Here is a 19747-nt window from a genome sequence, read left to right on the forward strand (position 1 = left end):
AGCAAATATTAATTATGCCAACTGTTACAGAATATTGAATTTTCCAGAGCAGGGCACACAATTTATTGTAATTCCAGTGTGTGAATTGTCAGAATTAAAGTACAGCAGTGTTACTCTGACAACATACTAACACACTTCACCTTTTAGCAGAGATGGTTCCTTTTCTCCTTGATGCCCTGTCCCAGTTTTCAAGCATTGCTCACTTGGCCTACTGTGTGGAGTAATTACTTTTCTCTGACAACTAAAAACAAAATAGCAACAAACCGCTTAACCTAGAGTGCTCAGTATATGACATCACATTTCTTACCTACTCAATACCTGAACAATGTCACAACGTATTATTTAATTTTGACGTGTTTTTAGTGTGGTATTTAGTCCAGGTATTAAGATTGCATGAGAAGGTAAGAACGTACTGTAAAGGTACACAAAAGGAAATAATGTAGCCCTAATGCAGTAATTAGAGTGAAAATGCATAGGTGGGTGAAATAGCTAGTGTCGAAATGATAAAAAAATATTTTTGAAGTGAGGGCTAGGGAAAGGATGTAGTTATTTGGATAGACAGAAAGATATGTTTGGTTTATTTGTGTGGGAGCTTTTTGTCTTTGTATGTGGGCGGTTTTGCATGTGTGGTGGGTTTTTTAAATGATGATTATTTTTTGTAATTTTCTTGAAGGTGCTATGAAGAAGAATTTAAATGCAGAAAGGCTCAGGTAGAAAATGTGCCCAAGTATTACAGGCTGAGTAACAAGCAGTATGACTTTATTAACCCAGTTTTAAGAACTGAGGTATTAGAGAATCTTAAGGAGGAAGCCAAGGGCAAGGAGATAGAAGACTGAGTTCCCTTCTAGTCTCATGGAGCTTGGGATTGTGGCAGGTTGCTGACAAATGGTGACATTCATTGTTGTGGTGGTGGTTTGAGTAGACTTGAGTCATCAGCATAGAGATGTTGGCTGGCTTTGAGTTTCTCCGAGGAGGAGCACAGAGAGTGAAAGGATAAAGAGAAGTCATAAAGAATAAAACCTGTGGGGTCCTATGGACAGAGCAGAGGTGGACAATGAAAAGTTTCCAACTCGGACTACACGGTAGAACCACTTAGAGAAAGGGAGTCGGAGCTGGAGTCGGAGAAACTTGTGTGGGTAAGATGGCAAGGAAATAGAAGAAGCTCATTTATGTCCAAGTCAGCCAAAAGATCAGAGATAGTGAAGATGGATTAGCTTCAGAGGGTTGCCAGAAGGGAAGTTACTGAGCCTTTAATGAGAGCAGCTTCAGTTGAACATGGGGCAGAAGCCAGACCAGAATGATGCCTACAGTGAAATGGAGGAAAAGGGTGTCCTGGTGAGGATGGCAAAGACTGCAACAGGAGCCCAGGCAGCCAGCAGAATCACTGTCCCTTGGAGATCTTCAACAGTCAGCTGGACGGGGGTCTGAGCAACCTGATCTGACTGTGAAGTTGGCCATGCACTCATCAGGTTGTACAGAAGACCTCCAGAGGTCTCTTCTGGCCTGTAGCACTCAACAGGACATCATATTAATGACAGACCTTGAGAGGGGCAGCAGTTGGAGCAACAAGCACAGCATTTTATAGTGTTTTGTTAGATGAGAAAGGCTACAGTTGTGAGACTTTTTCAGGTTAGGTTCCATTTTTTTATACTTGATGAATGTAGACTCCTCAGATGGGTATGGTAATAACTCTTAATACTGAAAATGCCCTGTACCAGAAAAAAAATGTCTGATACAGTGGAATAGAGTTTGGTTGGCTGGCTTGGGTTTTTTCACTTGCTTAGAGCATAAGGAGTAAGTTTCTTTTTAGGAAATGTTAGGATTATCTTATATGTAAACAGTTGTGTTTTCTTCTGGTTTTGAGTACTTTCTCTGTCTGACCTTTGTGAGTGTGAATTCAGAGCTAAACCAAAAACTTATGAGGGCTTTCCTCTCTGTAGGAAAAAAAATTCTCATCCTAATACATGATCCTTAAACTAAACTTCTTATCAATTGCTGCTATGGGGACATTTCTTCCTTTCCTTCAATTTCACCCTTGTACCCCAAGGTAACTGATTTCTTCCACTCATACCTTCATTTCCTTTCAGTGTTCAGAAAATGGGGAATAGCTGTGCTTATCTAATATATAAAACTTCTTGAGTTTTGCAGAGGAAAAGGGCTGTGTAAGTGCTAATAATTTTACTATTTTACTCTCTTGTCTCTTTGTGTGTGTGTTTGTGTGTGGAATGGAGAGTAGTATGTAAACATGTAAATACTTGTGTGCATATAGCTTGTTTTCAAACTGGGAACAGCATATGTGGAAAATCTTCTAGTTTCATATTCTAGCTTTGTAAAATGTTTTCTGAAATAACAGCTTTTATTATTTAGCTTTACTAGAAAACTATGGGAATAAATATACTTAGACAAGTAGGTATACCCTCAAGGAAGATATAATGGAATCTGCATTTGAAGTAAGTATTCTTCTAGTCCTTCATGCCTTCATCCCTCAACCCCATGAAATGCAATAGCTTCTGAAGAAGCTCATTAGCTTCTGTGCTGTGGTTCTTCAGGTGCACCTAGTAGTCTCTGTATCTGACTTTTGGAGTTATTTTATGTTCCTGTGGGTTTGAGTGCTGCTATTTCTTTAGATTCCAGCAATACAATAAAGTTCTCCCTTCTAGATTCTAGTAGACTTGGTCTAGTACTCTACCATGCTCGTGCAGTTTGTGTTCCTCTCTGATCTGCACAAAGAGCACAGTTCATGTTGAAGTGCAGGGGAGACATATCATCGCCCATTGGCTGCCTTTTCCCCACAAAACCGTCCCTTATCTGATAGGGGTTTGTCAGTGGCTTCCTGCTTCAAAAGTGCATATGACTGAAGATGAATAAATGTAATGATAGCAGCATGATTTTACCATTCTTTTACTGATAAATGTCTGTTGCTAAGCACTGAGGCTTTTCAGTTTGAAAGATGAATCTTTGTCTCAACTACAGCAAGACTACGGATTATTAGTTTTGGTTGACAACAAGAAAGAAGCTTAAAAGGGCTAAAAGGCTAACATTAAATGCTAGTCCAGTTCTTACATCTAGAAAGCTGTCACTAGTCCTGTCATAAGCTCAAACACCCAAATGTGACAATATACAATTGGTGATGCCAAACTTAGTCTTGTTGTCTTGCTATGAAATCAAAGAGTTCTTGAATGATTCAGGTGAAGGGTTTTTGCTGAGTCAGTGAAGATTGCTAATATTTTGCATGAGAAATGTCATGTATGGAGGGAGTGAGGTGGCAGAAAGGCCCTAGAGATGGAAGCTTGCCTAGTTTTTTGTAAAACATGATCATCTGATAAACGAGTTTATCACTAAAATTTGCATTTAAGAATTCTTTACTTCCTGAGTACATATATCCTTATTTTAAAATATATTCAGAATCATATGTAAGAGTGGAATCTGACTGATAGTCTCTCTAAGTAGTTTTAGTTTCTCTAAGTAGTTTTCAGTGCTTCAGCATCTAAATTTTTTTCATTTTGATCAAATAATCACTTATTATTCATTTACCTTGCTTTGCTTGCATGCGTTCTATACTCCTCAAGGATATGTGTAGCATGTACTGTAGCCTTGCTCTTTGATAAAAGCAAGACACTTTTTAAACTAGTTGAATGAAAGTTCAGGATTTTGCTTTGAAACTTAAATACTGTTAGGAATGTTAGGTACCCTTCCACACTTATAAGAGAATACTGCTTCTGGCTGAAAAAAAGAAGAAAGGTCATTGATGAACACTTAAAGCTTTGCTGAGTATTTTTTTTTTTAATTGAATGGGGGATGAGGAAGAAGAAATGCATTTATCTTTGCTTTATGTATGAAACTTTTCACAGAGTTCTACTTGTTCTTAATCCAAATGCAAAATTCACATCCTGAAAATATGTACATTGGACTAAGTGTTTAGGTTTTTGAAATGAAAGAAAAGGTCACTTTGTTGCATACGGGTGTGTGTTCTGAATGTCACGTTGGGTAGACTAATGTAGAAAGGGCTATGCCTTAACTTGCTGAGCTTTTTTTTCTTTTTTCTCCCCCCCCCCCCCCCCCCCCCCCTTTTTTTTCTTTTTTTTTGTTATGGCAGGCAATTGCATGGGGATCTTGATGGCGACATAACTTGGCAAACATTTTGGAGTTAGCTCAGCATGTGACATCACACCCCCTTAAGGTTTTCCACATAAAATACGTTCTCCAAAGAAAATACTAAAATTGAGACTTGTTCTGAAATCTATTATTACATCCTCTAAGGTCTCATTAGGCACCTCAGTATTTCCCCCCTGCCTCCTTTTTCCAGGCAGATAGACTAAATGTTGCAGATAATGGTGGTAAATGTTTTATAGTCATGGGGGAATATGGAGGGGGGGTGTGGGAAGAGAGTTTTAATCCCATGTCTACCCCGTTTGCACAAGGAAAAGAAAGAAAGTACAAGGACTCTGTCTTTCCTTCTGTGCAGCTTTTCACGTTGTGTGAGGACGTATCTGATGTAACATTTTACCTCTTTTAGCAACTGTAGTAGTTTAGCTGTGTCTCCAAGAGATTAGTGTCTCACAGCTTTTGAGAAACGGACAGCAGAGATGAAAACTTCCATTCATCTCAGGTTTTGGTTCCTGATACGATGATGTTTCACAAAAACAGTTTAGAGGAAAAAGTCAGTTCTGTGCCCTGTGGGGAGACTGTGGATGTGCTTTTCTGTGTGTACCAGTGCTTGCCTGCATCTGTATACATTTCTCTGAGAAGCAAAGGGTTGGGTTTTTTTCCCCAGCTGCTTTAATTGCAATCCATAACTATGGCTGTGGACGTGGTGGGAAGCGTATGTGCTATCTTTGATAGACCTGCAGGAGAGAGGTGTAGCGTGAAGGGTGAACGCTGCCAAAATACATGGAACATGATGTTACCCAGGGAAAGCAGAGGAAGAATTATCTATGCATAATGTGAGTTTAGAACAGGCTTGACGTTCTCACACCCAAACATTTCCATCTGGAAGCTGTTCCTAAGCTAAAGGAAACAGAAACAATATTCTCCTATCTTCTGGAGTAGCTATCCAGGGAATAGGAAATGTTCTTTGATATTTTTTTTTTCCCTAGGATGCATTTAGTTTCACTGTAGATTCAGAGAAAGCACAGTTTGATGTGGCTTTTTTATAGACAGTAAAAAACATTAAATTCTTCTTAATCCTTCTTCTGAGAATAGGTATTGAAATCCTCACACTGCTTAAACAAACTGTGTCGCTTTTAGGTTACACTTAAAAATAAAGTTGGATTTATGTTTTTTGTGCCAATCCTGATAGGAGAACTGTATAGTGTTCTTATTTTCAAAGCTTTCTGTAATTTATCCTCTGCCTTTGCTTCTTCTTTCTGTATTTCTATCATCTGTCCAAACATCTACTTTTCCTCATGTCTTTTTGTTCTGCCATCAAAGGCTTTGTGCCTGATTTGATGTTGTTACTTGCATACTATAGCGTATAAAGTATCTTAAACGTGCTGAAAGGTTCACCTGCTTCATGTTGGTTGTGACTTTACACATTTGCATATCTCCGTGTATTCTCTGTGGTGTAACATGCCTGTCATCCTACCACAGTGCTGAAGAGTCTGACAGCCGTTTACCTATCTTACCTGCTGATGGAGAAGTCGACATTACTGTTATTTAGGAGTAGTTAGTCATGTTTTCACAGCTGAACTCTCAAAATACAACTCTGCAAATAATTCTGATTTTTAGTGGATAAGAATAAAAAGGTGGACAAATCATCAGATGTGGCGTTAAACGGTAGGCATTTCTTAGTACTATGGCAAGAGGTAACCTTACCTTTCACATTCCTGTTCCAGTAAGTTTGTAAACTCATCACTTTTTTCCATGTATCTGCTGTGCTTCCTCTTCTCTTCTTCTAGTTCATACAGTGTCTGTCTGTGTGATTTTTCTACCATTAGAAGTTGCTCCAGCATTCGTCTGTGAGTTTCTTTCTGTTTCTCTACAACTTTATCAAGCTACAAAAAAAAGCAAACACTCCTCAAGTCTTCTGAAACTCTTACTTGCTCAAGCTTCATTAATGAAAGATTTTAAGAGAGGGTTAATAATATAAAATGCATTTAATAGCCTAATGGCCAGGTCCTTTGGTATCTGTTTGGAACAGGTTATATAATTCTGTCAGTTTAGTTCTGACAGATTAGTACAATAAGTTAAGGTAAGGTTTTGCATGGCCCTTAGTCACCTTCTGTTCTTCCTCCTGCCATGACTGATCCTCAGCAGCTACTAATTAACAGTTACTGTTCCCAGGACTGTGCTTTTCCCATTGATCATTGTGGTAGAGAAACAGATGTCTTGGCAGAAGAAGCCTTTGCTTCACACAGAAGTAGCCTGACTTTTGGTTGAATAGGAATAGCTGCCTCATTGGTAGCAGTACAGGAAACAAGAGCATTGGATTGTCTTTGTAAGGTAGACAGGTAGATCAAAAAGCAGTTTTTCTCTGTTTTTATAATAAATGTGTGATACAAGCAAAAATGGAAAACAATCCTATCTCCCATGCTTAGTCTGAGCATGGTTCTGGGTTTCTGGAATAACCAAGCGCTAAATTTTGAAATGGTTGGAAGTATTTTTATTTAATAGTGGCATTTGCTGTTTTGTTCCTCAATTTTCACATTATGAAGGAGTTTGTCTTGCAGATGGCACCTTTATAGCACAGTTGGAACATCAAATTCCCTTCCCCGGGGATTTCTGCTGAGCTTCTAAATATTATTATGTGTATAATAATTATAAAATTATATTCTAAATATATATATTATATTTAATGTAAATAATCTATCTTAAGTTTTGGTAATAATTTTCAGTTTTTCTAAATCACAGAAGTATTGGCACTGTAGTTATGCTCCTAAATAAAATTATTTCCACAAACTGAAAGAAAATATCATTCTGAAAATTCTCTTATAATTATCAGTTGGGTAAGTGACCAAGTTATTTATGCAAGTGCGTGTGTATGAAACCAGAAAGGATTTTCCTCCTTAGGCATTTTTGATCTAGCTGAAGTTTGAGGAGCGCTCACTGAAGGCCATCTAAAGATCTGGGAAGAGTCTGTATCTGTGAGAATATCTGTTCCCTGCTGATTCCCCTTCCCCTGCAAAGACTGCCTCCCTCATCAGGTCAACACAGGAATCCTTGTCTCCTTTTTTTAAAAGAGAAATTTTAAGCTCGAACCCAGTAGGTCCTTTTAACCACAGTCTATTCTAGTAGGTCAAGCTGCTTTACAGTGCTTCACTCTATTAACAGGAAGGAATTCACAAATGGGCATTGTGGGAAGCAAGGCTGGTTCTGGTTCTCCAATGTTTCCCCCACAAGGGATTCCATGTGCCACAAGAAACACTGGGGCTTCAGATTCTTAGGGCCACTGCTTATTTTGGACAATTTAATTCCAAGGAATATGATTAATTATCTTTTCCTCATGTTTATTCACAGTTCAGCTGATAGAAGCGATGACAGGAAGAGCTGGAATGCCTAAACATGAATTCCTTGAATGAGTGAGAATATCCTCAGTTTCTCCATGGGCTTCTGAGTCTCCCCCTGCTTACCTCAGTTTCATTTTAGGCTTTATATATTCTCTTATGTTTCTCCTAAATCATTGTTAAATTTTTTGGTAACACTGCAATGAATAGGGAAAAAGTATTGACAAGACTTTGAAAGATGGTTTGAGTCCAAAGTATTCCAACAGAAATGTAGACCATTTTGAAAATTGCGTGTTCTTTCTGCTTGTGACGTTAGAGAGCGTCTTTTCTGTTGCGACATAGCTGAGCTCCTTTCATACATGATCAAAAAATGTAAAGAAACCTATGACTGTCCTAGTTGGCTGATTTGTGGTGCTCTTACATGAAGTCGTTAAGGTTTTTTTTCTTCTTCACTCATGATTTGCATGCTTTTACACCAGAAAGGTCAGCACTTTCTGGAATCATGATCCTAAAGTAGAACCTCTCCAGGGAAAACTTTTCATACCTAAACCCTTGCATATGGAAGCTTTCTCAGTAAGCAAGCGCTGTCTTATACAGTAATCTCTTGGCTGTGTTTTCTATATCTTTTACAGAGGTTGAAAACTGAATTGCCTTACAAGGTTTAAGAAAACTGGCCATTTTTAATTTTTCCACATTCTCCCTTCTTTCACCAGAAGTGGACATTTAAAAATTTGAAATCTTTTGTTCAGCTACTAGCTTACCAGAATGAGAGAACTGTCAGTGTGTTTTATCAACCTTCCTCCCCCTCCAAGATTTCAGAGGGTTTTTTGGAACAGCTGTTGCGTAGATGCTTGAAGCACCATCTCCTGAGCTTGTGATCCTCGCCAAGAGGTGAATATGTGCTGTTCTCAGAAAGCAACCTGCCTTTTGTCTTTGCACAAAGTTCTGATGCGATGCTGTTTGCAACTATGGCCCTGTCTTACTTAATGTGAACTGGGCATCAGCCTTGCAGGGTAGCGCTTGCTGGTCTCAGTCGCCAGTGCGAGGTCAGGTGGGAATGAAGGCACAGGTGTGAACTGCTGATTTCTTTTGGCAGGCAGTCTGCATGGATGAGGTTAAGAATGTAAAGCGATATATTTTTATGGATTGCACCACTGTTACAAAACTGTACGTAGGAACCTGAGGGGATGTGTAAATTGCTGGCATAAGAAAACACTGAAATTTCTGGCTACATGCTCACCATAAATCAAATGATTCCTGTTTCCAAACATATAAATGCTTGATGGAGATGAGGGTTAGTTGTCTACACAAACACCATTAACCAAATAGAAAATAGTCTTGCTTCTGCAGGTTGGGTGTGAAGAGTGTTGGACCTGCCAGCAGTGTTTTATGGGTTCAGTATATTTTGTTTGCTCTGGAGTAAATTTTGAATGGCTATGAGAGCTTAATTCAAGTGATAATCCAAGCAGCAAGAATGCAACAAGAAAGGTAGTAACTCCAGGTTTTTGTTTTGCAGTTCTCAGTGAGCAATGCCAGTGCCTTTCATTTCGCAGTTGTGCTTTTGTCAGCGTTGAGAGTAGCAGTTTGGATTACAAACTGGTAGTTGGAATGGGAGAGGTGTGCATTCAAGGCAGGGAGGGGTAACAAGGAGTTTGAAAATGGGTAAAAGAACTGTAGTGTCGTGGGGAGACCTGCTTACTTGAAAGGGTAAGAGAGACAAGTAAATAAGCTGCTGCATTAAAGCGCTTCTCGTGTTGCACTTTTCTTCTGTCGCTCAGATTAGAAGATGCTTTTAGGTTTTCTTGTCAAGAATGCTGTCAAATCAGTTCTACCTTGAGCATTCACACCTGGTGTGTGGCTGTTGTGGCCTGGGACAAGGTGGAGAGTGAGAGCTTGGGATTCCACTTGAGGGAGAAGGGAAGAGGTGCTGGGCCTGTGGCCTGGGACAAGTGAGTGATAAAAAGTTGGAGAGGCAGAAGATCCTACGTTGCTATTAATGCAGGTGCTTGAGATCTGCATGTAAGCTGCAAAATGGGTATGGGCGCTTGAGCGTGTGGCGCTCGTGTGTGCTGCTGAGCAGCATGTCTCTCCCCCCCTGCAGGACCAAGCAGAGCAGAGGCTGGCACTGGGCTGCTGCACTTCTGTGTGTTTTCTTTGGAAAGCTCTCTTTTGGCCCTCTGCGAGGTAAGGGCATGTCCCTGGGGAGCAGATTTGACTCTCGTGTTTCCCCTGTGAGATCTTGTGGCTGACTCCCGTGTCTCCAGCAGCAAAGAAGGAAGAAGTCGTGTGAACCCATACTGGTGTGAGATCCTCTCGCAGGAGCCGTCTCCAGCAGCCCCTGGTTCCTCAAATTACTCTGTCCAAATGCTAAAGCTGCGCTTGCAGAAATATCCTTTTATATGTACACACGTTTACTCAGCATATGCAGTTCTTGGCTAAAAACCACAGAGAACTAATAAGCAGCAGTATAAATGTCTTCTGTTGAAAATTAAAGTGATAAAATCTTAATTAAGTGATTTGTTGTTTTGTTCTTGCTAACCATATGGGCTTTTAGCTGGAATTAATACTTGAACATGCTGTACAATACAATGGAAAATAAGAAGTGTGGTCTTACGTAACTGTGAATAGTTCAGCAAGCTAAAATTTAACAGGAATTTAATCGTTTTAAGTACATTTTGCCACCAACTCGTCTCTGAAGTCAAACTAGGATGGTGTGTCTCATATCCATTACTTTGGAATTGAACTTATAGTTTTTATCTTTTTAGACTGTTTTGTGTTTGGAGCTGTGCCAGAATAAAATCCGGATTAGCTACATTTCTTTGTCCAAAATTCAGTGAAATATTAATATTATTCCTGTTAATAATACCCTCACGGTCATTGTTTATGAATGTATAATCTTGAGTTTAGGATTACTAGAGATTGGGGGAGCAGCTCCTCTCTTGTCTTTTCCAACCCTAGTTGAGCCAAATTTCCATGTGGATACGTTGGTCTGCTTTTCCTGAATGCCACCTTGTCAATGTTATTGTTTCCATTTCTTCCTATGACTGTAACTTACTGTCACCCTACTGCTGTCAGCTCTGGAAGGTTGTGACTGACGCTTGTAAGACATTGTGAGGATGCAGTCAGATATACTTCGTCAAAAGGCTGATGAGGATGCATTTTTCCCTGAGTTGGTGGGCACTGGGCATTTAAAACTGGATGCCATTTTGAATTATCCTTGATGGATGTAGAATATAGGCTTTCCTCTAGTTTCACTACTTTTAGAGGAGTTCTCAAAGTGGTAAGAGGTATTGTTCATCATATTTCAAACAGTGAGGTACCAGATTTTAGTATCTGCGTCTGTGTTATTGGAAGCTGGGGAGAGTTAGAAACAAGAATTGGCTTTCTAATTCCGTGAAGGTTTGAAATGAGAAAAAGACACCATAAATTCTGCACTGTCTTCCTATTTATCTCTCTTTTCCTTCATCACCTTCCCTGATGTGTTTTTTTTAATTATTGTTATTTTAAGAATTTATTTATTTATTTTTGAATCTGGGAAAATGGTTCTTATGCTATTTTTCTGTATTAACTAGTATGTTGACTACCGTTTTTTTAAGTGTCAATTGATCTGAAGCCAGATTTTTTCATCAATAACTGACTTGATCTAAATTTATAAAGCTGCAAAGATGGAAAACCTTTTCAGGCCTTTTTGTCAAGACAGAAACAAGAAGAAAATAGAAGTCTTATTTTCTTTTATTTTAAGCTCCTTTAAACATAAACCCATTTATTGTATCCTCAAGTGTGAGGAACAAGAGTTAGCTTATCTGGCGTTTGTTTGGTTCTCCTCATAGGTTTTGCAAAGGAGATGTATTGCTACTGTTTTCTATTTTGCTACATTCGTTCACCTACAAATCCTGTTTCTAGTGAGTAAAGTTGTCCAGTCACCAAATTTTCCCACTTCATTTTTAACCAAATTTGCCAAGAAACTTCATAAAGTTTAGGATAGATGAGCAAGTTGTGAGGGAACGTTAAAGGACGAGTAACCTTACAGACACCTTCACAAATTCATGGTATATTCAATTGAGTTTTGGGAAGAACTTCTGCGTTCAGGGCTACAAGGCTAAATTGTCAAGGATGAGATGTACTCTAGAGGAACTGGATCAGGGGAGATCACAGAATCACAGAATGTTAGGGATTGGAAGGGACCTCGAAAGATCATCCAGTCCAATCCCCCTGCCAGAGCAGGAACACCTAGGTGAGGTTCTGTAGGCAGATAAAAAGGTACATTTTCATGGTGGCAAAAGGGGAATTTAAATGGTTGATTTCCATGCTTTGTGGCTGGTTCCACCTCTCCGTTGGTTTTTATAAACGTTTTAAAAATCCAAACAAAAACTGAATGGGTCTCTGGTTTAATTTGGGGGTATTTTGAAACTGAAAGTGAGGAATGCCTGCCGGTTACGGTGTTCTTAGGTTTACCAAGTTACACGAAATGCTAGTGGTCCTTCTAGCCTTTCAGTTGTTCTCAGGATGTTTAGCTTTGACTTTTGGAATTGTCAAATCCAGTGGTGTTAGAAATCCTTTCTCTGCCATTAAGTGTAAGAAGGAAAAAGCATGTATAAACTTAGGTAAAGTAACAAACTGAACTTATGTTTTCAAACTCTTTTGGACTTCTCTTCAAATAATTTCCATTTGTACTCAAAGTTTCTGTGACATAATGCCACAATGTTCTAAAATAAATTAACCTCTACAGTTGAACTTTATCTGTTTCAGATTATAGCCAGAGATTTTAACCTCTGAGCCTTTGAAATGAGTTTTGACCTTTTGCCTGACATGATTTTCTCTGAAACAAGCTCTGTATCCTTAGGTACATTTCTGTTCAGAAAGCTTGGAAAACACTTGGTGGAAGAATTTTATTCATAATTTCTGCTTTTATTTTTATGATTATTATCTCTTAAAACATTATTTAAAATGTCTATATACAAGAGTAAACACTTGGGGAAAAAAAACCCCACATATTCTAATATGAAGGGATTTTAATATACAGTAATTGCATTGCAGGGCAGAAGTGAAATTCAGATAACATTGTTCAGAAAGTATGGCTGCTTCTGCAGTGTAATTAAGCTAAAGGTTGCTTACAGATAATGTGAGAATATTAGATTTTCGCCTGGATGAACTTTCTAATGGCAACTCATTACAGTAACTACTCGGACCATGCAGCTATACCTTTGCCTCCCCCAAAACTGGTGGGAGCCGGGATATGTAAAGGTAGAGGCAGCTGTGCCATTGCTGCTCAGTGGGCCCTTTCCAGCCATTGGTAAAGTGGCCTCAGTGAGACAAATGGAGAGGCATCTGTTTGGGTTGTGAATTTGGGGAAGAGAAAGGAGAAAAAGAAGGTGTCAAAAATAGAAGGCTGATTATCAGAGTTTCAGGTAGAGAAAATCATGTATTTCTATGTTTAAAGCCCCCAGCGTGCAGTATAAATGAGGATCATTAGATAACTTTTTTTAGCAGGGACCCCACTGGATACTGGACTTTGTTCTGCTGTCACTTACACTCACGTTAGATTCTAGATTTAGAGCTCATTTGCTTTCTGTTTGTGAATTCAGTGAGATATTTTCTGTTTAATTTGGTGGGAACTATGGTTAAATATCAATTATATGTTCATACCTCTCCCATAGGCTTTTCGTAGATATCTTCTTGCCATTGCTCAGCCTTTGTTTGAATAGCATCTCGCTGGAGGGCCTCTAACACCTTCTTGGGTGTAACAAAGCCGTATTGTGCTTCAAGCAAAGCCAAGTCAATTTTTTCAGCCTTAAGTACTCCTATAACTTCATCTTGAGCCTGCAGAAACACAAAGTAAGGTTTTATTTGGTTAAACTGTATATATGTATTTACAGGTTAGCTTTCTACTTTCGATTTGGAGAAAACTAAAAAACTTTTTAAAGACTGTTGTGTTTGTCAAGTACCCCAAAATAGTAAGATCAAGACAGTTAAAAAGCACGAGGGAAGTATTGGTCTTTGTATTTTATTAGTTCTGCATAAACTCCAACATCTTTGGAACCCTCGACAATGCTTAAATACTTTGTTAGTGATTAGATCATATTGCTGTTTCTGGACCGATGTGTAGCATTCACAACACAAAATTTCAGGGCAAAGTGTGACTTGTGGTATTAGAGGCTGATTTCAAATTGTTAGGGAAAGATGTTGGGATGGTTCCTGAAACCTGGAAGCTTTGCGCATTCTGTATATTCTGGGTGCGAAGGCGGCTTTTGTAGTTCAAACTTGCCCAGGGTCATCTGCTTCTGTTAGACTGAGCTCATTGGAGCAGTGAATGCAGTGAGGTCTGCGGTGCAGGGGATGGCACCATTTGCAACACCCAGTCCAAAGCCATGCAATAGTGGCAGTTCTTTAAAACAAGATTAATTGCCTTCAAGGCTGGCAGTGGGGTCCAGTGTATGTGTACGGGTACATGCATGAGACCATGCCTTATGTATTTGTAGACATGTAGATGTGCACATACTCATTTACATGCCCTCAGGTAATAAACAACCTTGCAGCACCATGTTTTTTAGAAGTAACTACTGTAAGGATATTCTCGGTTTGTGAGTGCATGCGAAACCCCAGCATTTTAAAAGACAATGATTAAGAGAAGGTGGTGTTGTCTGGTTTCAAAAAAATCATGTAGTTTCAAAAAATTTAGCCTAAAAGTGTGCTTTATACTTTTTTTCATGGCACTGCATTTGTTTCCTTAATCTTATAAAATATCTGATGGCATCCTGTTACTAAAGAGTAGTTACAATGTGTTCTCAAGTATTTTTTCCATGTGTTCTTCTATGTACGTATTTCAGAAATTCTTGCACAAGCTGGCAGGTGCACTTACCTTCTTCCTATCATACAGCATTGCTAAGTCAATGCTTCATAGTGGAGACACATGCTATTTGTGTTTAAAATGATCTATAGATTCTCTTTGCTCTTCAAAAACAAACAAACAAAAAACTGACCCCCAAACCAAACAAAAAACCCAAAGAAACAAACAAAAAACCAAACCAACAAGCCACCAAGAACAATTCTTTGCTATAAAGTCCTTCTCCTAGATGTTAAGTTGGAAGAGACAGATCACCTGCTGCAAATATTTTGCTAATTGTCTCCAAGTCCCACTTCTAATGATAGTGTTCTTTCATGGGAATATCTGTTTATGTGAATGTTTCCACTGTGAGGGAAACTGGTGTAGGTCACCACCTCCAGTGGGGCTGTGTCCATCTCTTCCCTGCATCCTCTGGTCCCTGCATCACTTAGTCCTCGAGGTCAGCTGGTCAGCAGATCTTGACGTACAGAGTGGTTTCAGGAGGTTCCTTTGCCAGTGGAACCCCATGAGAGTGGCGCGACCCGGCAGCTCTTGTGAGAGCGTCTGACATGGCATAGACGTTGCCAGGGTAACGGTGATCGCACCCCCGCCCCCAGCCTTGAAAAAGCCTCAGGGAGGGCATCAACCTGTCACTGCCCACCAGGCGCTGGAAGGTGAGAACAGCATGTGAAGTGAAGTGAGTACCACCCACATTGTGCTGCAGCAGCAAGTGTGGTAGCTCATGCAGCAGGGTGCAGTTTGTCCCTCCTTGCTCTGCAGGCCGTCTCACCTATTGGCAGTCTCCCAAACTGCAGTTTACCATGGTCTCCACCAGACACAGAGCTTGCCCCAGAAAGACTGTGGCAACCCAGAGGGAGGGCCTGCCCCGAACTGTGACTGTTCAGGTCTCTGGCTGCAGGGAGTGCCAGAGGCTGCTGCTGCCAGAGGAGAGAGGCAGGCAGTCCACCTGCATGAGGTGGACTTTGGCCAGGAAGGCCAATGGCATCCTGGGTTGTATTAGAAGGGGGGTGGTTAATAGATCCAGAGAGGTTCTCCTTCCCCTCTACTCTGCCCTGGTGAGACCACACCTGGAATATTTTGTCCAGTTCTGGGCCCCTCAGTTCCAGAAGGGCAGGGAGCTGCTGGAGAGAGTCCAGCGCAGGGCAACAAAGATGATCAAGAGAGGGGAGCATCTCACTTACGAGGAAAGGCTGAGGGAGCTGGGGCTCTTTGACTTGGAGGAGACTGAGGGGTGACCTTATCAATGTTTACAAGTATATAAAGGGTGAGTGTCATGAGGATGGAGCCAGGCTCTTCTCAGTGACAACCAACAGTAGGACAAGAGGTAATGGGTTCAAACTGGAACACAGGAGGTTCCACTTAAATATGAGAAGAAACTTCTTCTCAGTAAGGGTAGTAGAACACTGGAACAGGCTGCCCAAAGAGGTTGTGGAGTCTCCTTCTCTGTAGACATTCAAATCCCACCTGGACACCTTCCTGTGTAACCTCATCTCGGTGTTCCTGCTCCGGCAGGGGGGTTGGACTATATGATCTTTCAAGGTCCCTTCCAGTCCCTAACATTCTGTGATTCTGTGAGGTGTGAGCAGGTGGAAGATCTATCTGCTCAGCATGATGGTGGAACTTAAGGAAGAGGTTGAGAGAGTGGGGATCATCAGGGAGTGTGAGGAGGAGATTGACTGGTGGTGTAACTCCCAGGCGTGCCAGTCAGAAAGGCCCCAGGGAGATATCCCCCAAAAGATGATGGACCCCCCGCCCTGTCGGGCAGAGCGGGGAGGTAGGGGACCGAAAAGATGAGAAGGTTTGAAAGTCCCAGTTTGACGTCACAGGCAACCCCCTCCCTGCCTGCCTTGCTTCCCCAGGTGCCCCTCCATAATAGGTTTGAGGTCCTGGATCTTGAAGGAGAGGTAGGTGAGGATGTGGTGGAAGGCCAAACTATGAGGTCACATAGAAAGAGGCAAGACCGCCTCAGATAAGAAAGAAAGACGGGTAATCATAGTAGGGACGGAGGGCCAAATATAGAGGGACGGAGGGCCCAATATGCAGAGTTGACCCTTATCATAGGGAAATGTGCAGTCTACCTGAAGCCCAGATCAGGGACATCACCAGGACGCTGCCCAGCCTGGTGCACCCAACAGACTACTACCCACTCCTGATCTTCCAGACAGGTGGGGAGGAAGCTGCATCCCGCTGTCTGAGGGGCATGAAGAAAGATTTCAGGGCCTTGGGATGGATGGTGAAAGAGTCTGGGGCACAAGTGATTTTCTCTTCCCTCCTTCCATTTTTGGTGATGATGTGGGATGGAATAGAAGGATCCAATCCATAAATGCTTGGCTTCGAGACTGGTGCTACAGGCAGGGCTTTGGGTTCTTTGATAATGGCTGGTTTTATAAGACGCCAGTCTGAGCAGTAATACATGGGAAAGGTTTATCTCACAGGAGCAAAAGGATGCTGGGACAGAAATTAGCAGGGCTCATTTGGAGAGCTTTAAACTAGACCCGAAGGGGAATGGGATTGTAGCTGGGCTTGCACCAATGGGGCAGTGCTCTAGTATTGATAAAGACTGGGAGGCCTCCTACACCCCTAGGGTGAAATCAGTGGGCTCAGCTCACTCTCTGAAATGCCTGTACACCAATGTGTGCAGAATGGGGAATAAGCAGGAGGAGTTAGAAACCTGTGTGCTGTCAGGAGATTATGATCTGGTGGCAATTACAGAGACATGGTGGAACAGTTCACATGACTGGAATGTGGTCATGGATATGGCTATGTCCTTCTCAGGAAACACAGGCCAGCCAGGCGTGGTGGTGGAGTTGCTCTTTACATGAGAGAGCAACCACGATATATTGAGTATTGTCCAGGTGCGGAGGAGGAGCGAGTTGAGAGTCTGTGGGTGAGAATTAAGGGGCAGGCTGGCAGGGGTGATGCTGTTGTGGGTGTCTATTACAGGCCACCAGATCAGGGTAAGGAAGTTGATGAGGCCTTCTATGGGCAGCTGAGAGCAGCCTCACAGTCACAGGCCCTGGTTGTGGTGGGGGATTTTGACTTCCCTGATGGTTGCTGGAAGGAACATTCAGCCAGCCAGCCACAGTCCAGAAGGTTCTTCCAGTGTATCAATGAGAAGTTCCTGATGCAAATGGCGAATGAACCAACTGGGAGAGGAGCACTGCTGGATCTCACCCTCACTAACAAGGAGGGTCTGGTTGAAGCAGTAAAGGTTGAGGGCTGTTTTGGTTGCAGCGACCATGAAATGGTGGAGTTTAGGATCTCATGTGGCAGGAACAGAATACCAAGCAGAATCACAACCCTGGACTTCAGCAGGGCCAACTTTGGCCTTTTCAAGCAATTGCTAGGGGTAATACCATGCTAAAGGGGCCTGAGGTAGTTGGTTAGCATTCAGGGACAGCTTCTTCCAAGATCAGAGCATCCCGACACGTAGGAAGTCAAGCAAGAGAGCCAGGAGACCTGCGTGGTTAAACAGGGAACTGCTGGGCAAACTCAAGTGGAAGAGGAGAGTTTATAGATCATGGAAGGAGGGGCTGGCCACTTGGGAAGAATATAAGGCTGTTTTGAGAGGGTGTAGGGAGGCAACTAGGAAAGCTAAGGCCTCCTTAGAATTACAGCTGGCGAGAGGGGTCAAGGACAACAGAAGGAGCTTCTTCAAATACATGGCAGATAAAGCCAACACTAGAGGAAATGTAAGCCCACTGATGAATGAGGTGGGTGCCCTGGTGACAGAAGATACAGAGAAGGCAGAGTTACTGAATGCCTTCTTTGTCTCTGTCTACACTGCCGGAGGCTGTCCTGAGGAGCCCTGTACCGCTGAGGCCCCAGAGGAAGTCAGGACAATGGAGAAGTTTGCTTTGGTTGATGAGGACTGAGTTAGGGAGCAATTAAGCTGGACATCCATAAATCCATGCGTCCAGCTGGGATGCACCCGTGGGTGCTGAGGGAGCTGGCTGAGGTCATTACTAGGCCACTCTCCACCATCTTTGCCAAGTCTTGGGAAACGGGAGAGATGCCTGAGGACTGGAGAAAAGCAAATGTCACTCCAGTCTTCAAAAAGGGCAAGAAGGAGGTCCTGGCTAACTATAGACCTGTCAGCCTCACCTCCATCCCTGGAAACGTGATGGAACAACTTATCCTTGGTGTCATCTCAAGGCATATCAAGGATAAGAGAGTCATTAGGGGCAGTCAGCATGGCTTCACCAAGGGGAAGTCATGTTTAACCAACCTTATTGACTTTTATGAGGACATAACCAGGTGGCTAGATGATGGTAAAGCAGTGAATGTGGTGTGTCTTGGTTCCAGTAAAGCATTTGACACCGTCTCCCACAGTCTCAAATATCCCTTGTCTGCAATGGTCTCAGTTGAAAACAAAACAAAGTACATGCTGATCCTAGAACGGCAGAATAGGAAGGGAGGAAATCAGAAAGAGGGGTGTTGTCAAGAGAGGGTAACACTTTCATTCTCACTGCTCTTGGCTAGAGCACTTCTGTACCCCTACTTGTGACTGTGTTTAAAAATATATATAAAATAATCTATTTCTAATCCTTAGCATTGTGGAAAAAACCTCAAAGAGTGGTATTTGAATCTTGAATGTTCTGAAATCAGAAAGTAATGGCCTCTAACTTTGAAACTTAATTATGGTTGAATTGACAGCTAATCGTCAGAGATTTGGCTTGGCATTATAGGTGGTGGAAAATTAGGAATAAAAAATGGCTTCTCATTTTTTTCATTCATAATGCTTCCTTTGGAATATTGGACATGATTTTAAAAGTTCATGTCATGCTCATTGTTTCCAAGTTTCTCATTTTACTCTGTTCCAGTTTTAAATCTTAAGAATTGAAGTGTTTGTGTGTTCATATATATTTATATTACACCAGCATAATGAAATATGTGTGTGATATAAATATGTATATAAATGCATGTACGCACACATTTATTTTTTGAGAAGAAAAGGGAATTGTTTTAGAGGAGTGTGTGACATCTGAATGGTAATCTGAATTAAGAAAGGGCAAGTGAGCAGGAGAAAAATGTTTTACAAACACAGAAATAGTTCCGTTTGCATAATGAAATGTTTTGTAGAAGTTTGCCTCGGATCTACCCTCAAGAGACTGGGACATATTCATATTGCATGTGTGTTCTGTTAAGCATGTATGTATTACTATGTCAGTATATAGAAATATGTTAAGAACCCAGCTATCCAGGTATTGTCTAGGTCAGGGATGTCAAACTAATTTTCACTGGGGGCCACATCAACCTGGTAGTTGCTTTCAAAGGGCCAACCTTAATTTTAGGACCGTAAAAATGTAACTACTCCTACATTTATACCGTCCTAAAATTACATTCGGCTCTTTGAAGGCAACTGCCAGGCTGATGTGGCCCCCAGTGAAAATGAGTTTGACACCCCTGACCTAGGTAATGAACTCTGAAACCATGTGATACACCCAATTATGCCACTTTG

General features: G+C 41.4%; 2 protein-coding genes across 8 annotated transcripts in view; one reads left to right on the forward strand and one right to left on the reverse strand.

Moving 5' to 3' along the window:
* The window catches only part of CMSS1 (cms1 ribosomal small subunit homolog), a 251048-nt gene that overhangs the window by 70873 nt on the left and 160428 nt on the right, over nucleotides 1-19747 (forward strand). The window contains exon 2 of one of the 4 annotated variants that reach the window (XM_065062437.1): nucleotides 7456-7517. The exons of the other annotated variants lie outside the window; for them this stretch is intronic. Coding sequence (XP_064918509.1) covers nucleotides 7514-7517 — 4 coding nt within the window. The 5' untranslated portion in view covers nucleotides 7456-7513. The remainder of the gene's footprint in view (nucleotides 1-7455; nucleotides 7518-19747) is intronic. 4 annotated transcript variants of the gene reach the window in all.
* FILIP1L (filamin A interacting protein 1 like) overlaps nucleotides 1-19747 on the reverse strand; it is an 89858-nt gene that overhangs the window by 69046 nt on the left and 1065 nt on the right. For all 4 annotated transcript variants that reach the window (XM_065062366.1, XM_065062359.1, XM_065062352.1 and 1 more), the window contains exons 2-3: nucleotides 13089-13262; nucleotides 5815-5993 (exon numbers count right to left, since the gene is read on the reverse strand). In XM_065062366.1, the coding sequence (XP_064918438.1) occupies nucleotides 5815-5993; nucleotides 13089-13262 (353 nt within the window). The remainder of the gene's footprint in view (nucleotides 1-5814; nucleotides 5994-13088; nucleotides 13263-19747) is intronic.

Source organism: Columba livia, chromosome 1 (genome assembly GCF_036013475.1).
Source record: "Columba livia isolate bColLiv1 breed racing homer chromosome 1, bColLiv1.pat.W.v2, whole genome shotgun sequence".
Taxonomy (NCBI): Eukaryota; Metazoa; Chordata; class Aves; order Columbiformes; family Columbidae; genus Columba; species Columba livia.